This window comes from Loa loa, assembly GCF_000183805.2.
Source record: "Loa loa unplaced genomic scaffold supercont3.3730, whole genome shotgun sequence".
Lineage (NCBI taxonomy): Eukaryota > Metazoa > Nematoda > Chromadorea > Rhabditida > Onchocercidae > Loa > Loa loa.
The window spans coordinates 11-877 of record NW_018111908.1 but is presented as its reverse complement, the minus strand read 5'-3'; the positions used below and the strand labels follow the sequence as shown (position 1 = coordinate 877).

Sequence of the window (867 nt, the reverse complement as noted above, 5' to 3'; positions counted from 1 at the left end):
AATTAATAAATATAAAATAAAAATATATAAATATAAACTATAAATATAAACATAAGTCTAAATATAGATTATAAACACAAATATAACATACGATGATAAATTAATGTAGTAGTGAAAAAACTTTGCATTAACACTTTTTAATAAAGTGACATATTCATGTCCACACTTTATTTTTACACCTTATTTCTCCCATTTTCGGTACTTTTCACGATCAAAAGTTAAATGCAAAATTTTGATTCATTATTACTATTATTATCATTACTATTATTATTATTGCTATTACTATTGTCAATGCTATTATTATTATTATTGTTGTTACTATTATTATTATTAATATTATTATTAATATTGTTATTCTCATCAATATTATTATTTTCATTATTATTGATAAGAAAGGTATCCGGAATTTATATATTATGCACCAACATTTATAGTTAGAAAAGTTGCAAGTAGAAAAGTTGCAAGTTGCATGCCGTACAGTTGCAAGGTATGTGGGCAGGTTTTCAAACGAAAACCATATTTGAAAAGTCACATGAAAACTCACGTGAAAAATAGGCCACTCTTCAACTGTACTGTCTGCGGCAAATGCTACCTGAATTACGACCGGTTGAATTTACATAAGAAGAATCATGAAAGAAGCTGAATTACGTGCTATTATTTCTGATGTATGCTAATTATTTATATTTTCCATTAGTTATATTTTTGTCCCTTTGTCTTATGTTATTACTGTCACCTTACGTTGCTCTTATTACTGTTAGCGCTTGCTCATTAGTTATTCTTTTTTTTTTTTGTCCTACATGCAAATAGTTTTTTTCCATTCCTTAATTTTTGTCGCACAATAAATAACTAATTAACTGACTAAATGAA

The 867-nt window shown here is 25.8% G+C and overlaps 1 protein-coding gene across 1 annotated transcript; it reads left to right on the top strand.

The window, feature by feature from the left end:
* Nucleotides 1–222: 222 nt before the first annotated feature.
* Nucleotides 223–396, top strand: LOAG_16044 (hypothetical protein; the record flags this gene model as incomplete). Its single annotated transcript, XM_003151532.2, has 1 exon — nt 223–396. A coding segment is annotated over one exon (174 nt), but the record flags the coding sequence as incomplete, so codon positions are not given.
* Nucleotides 397–867: the final 471 nt, after the last annotated feature.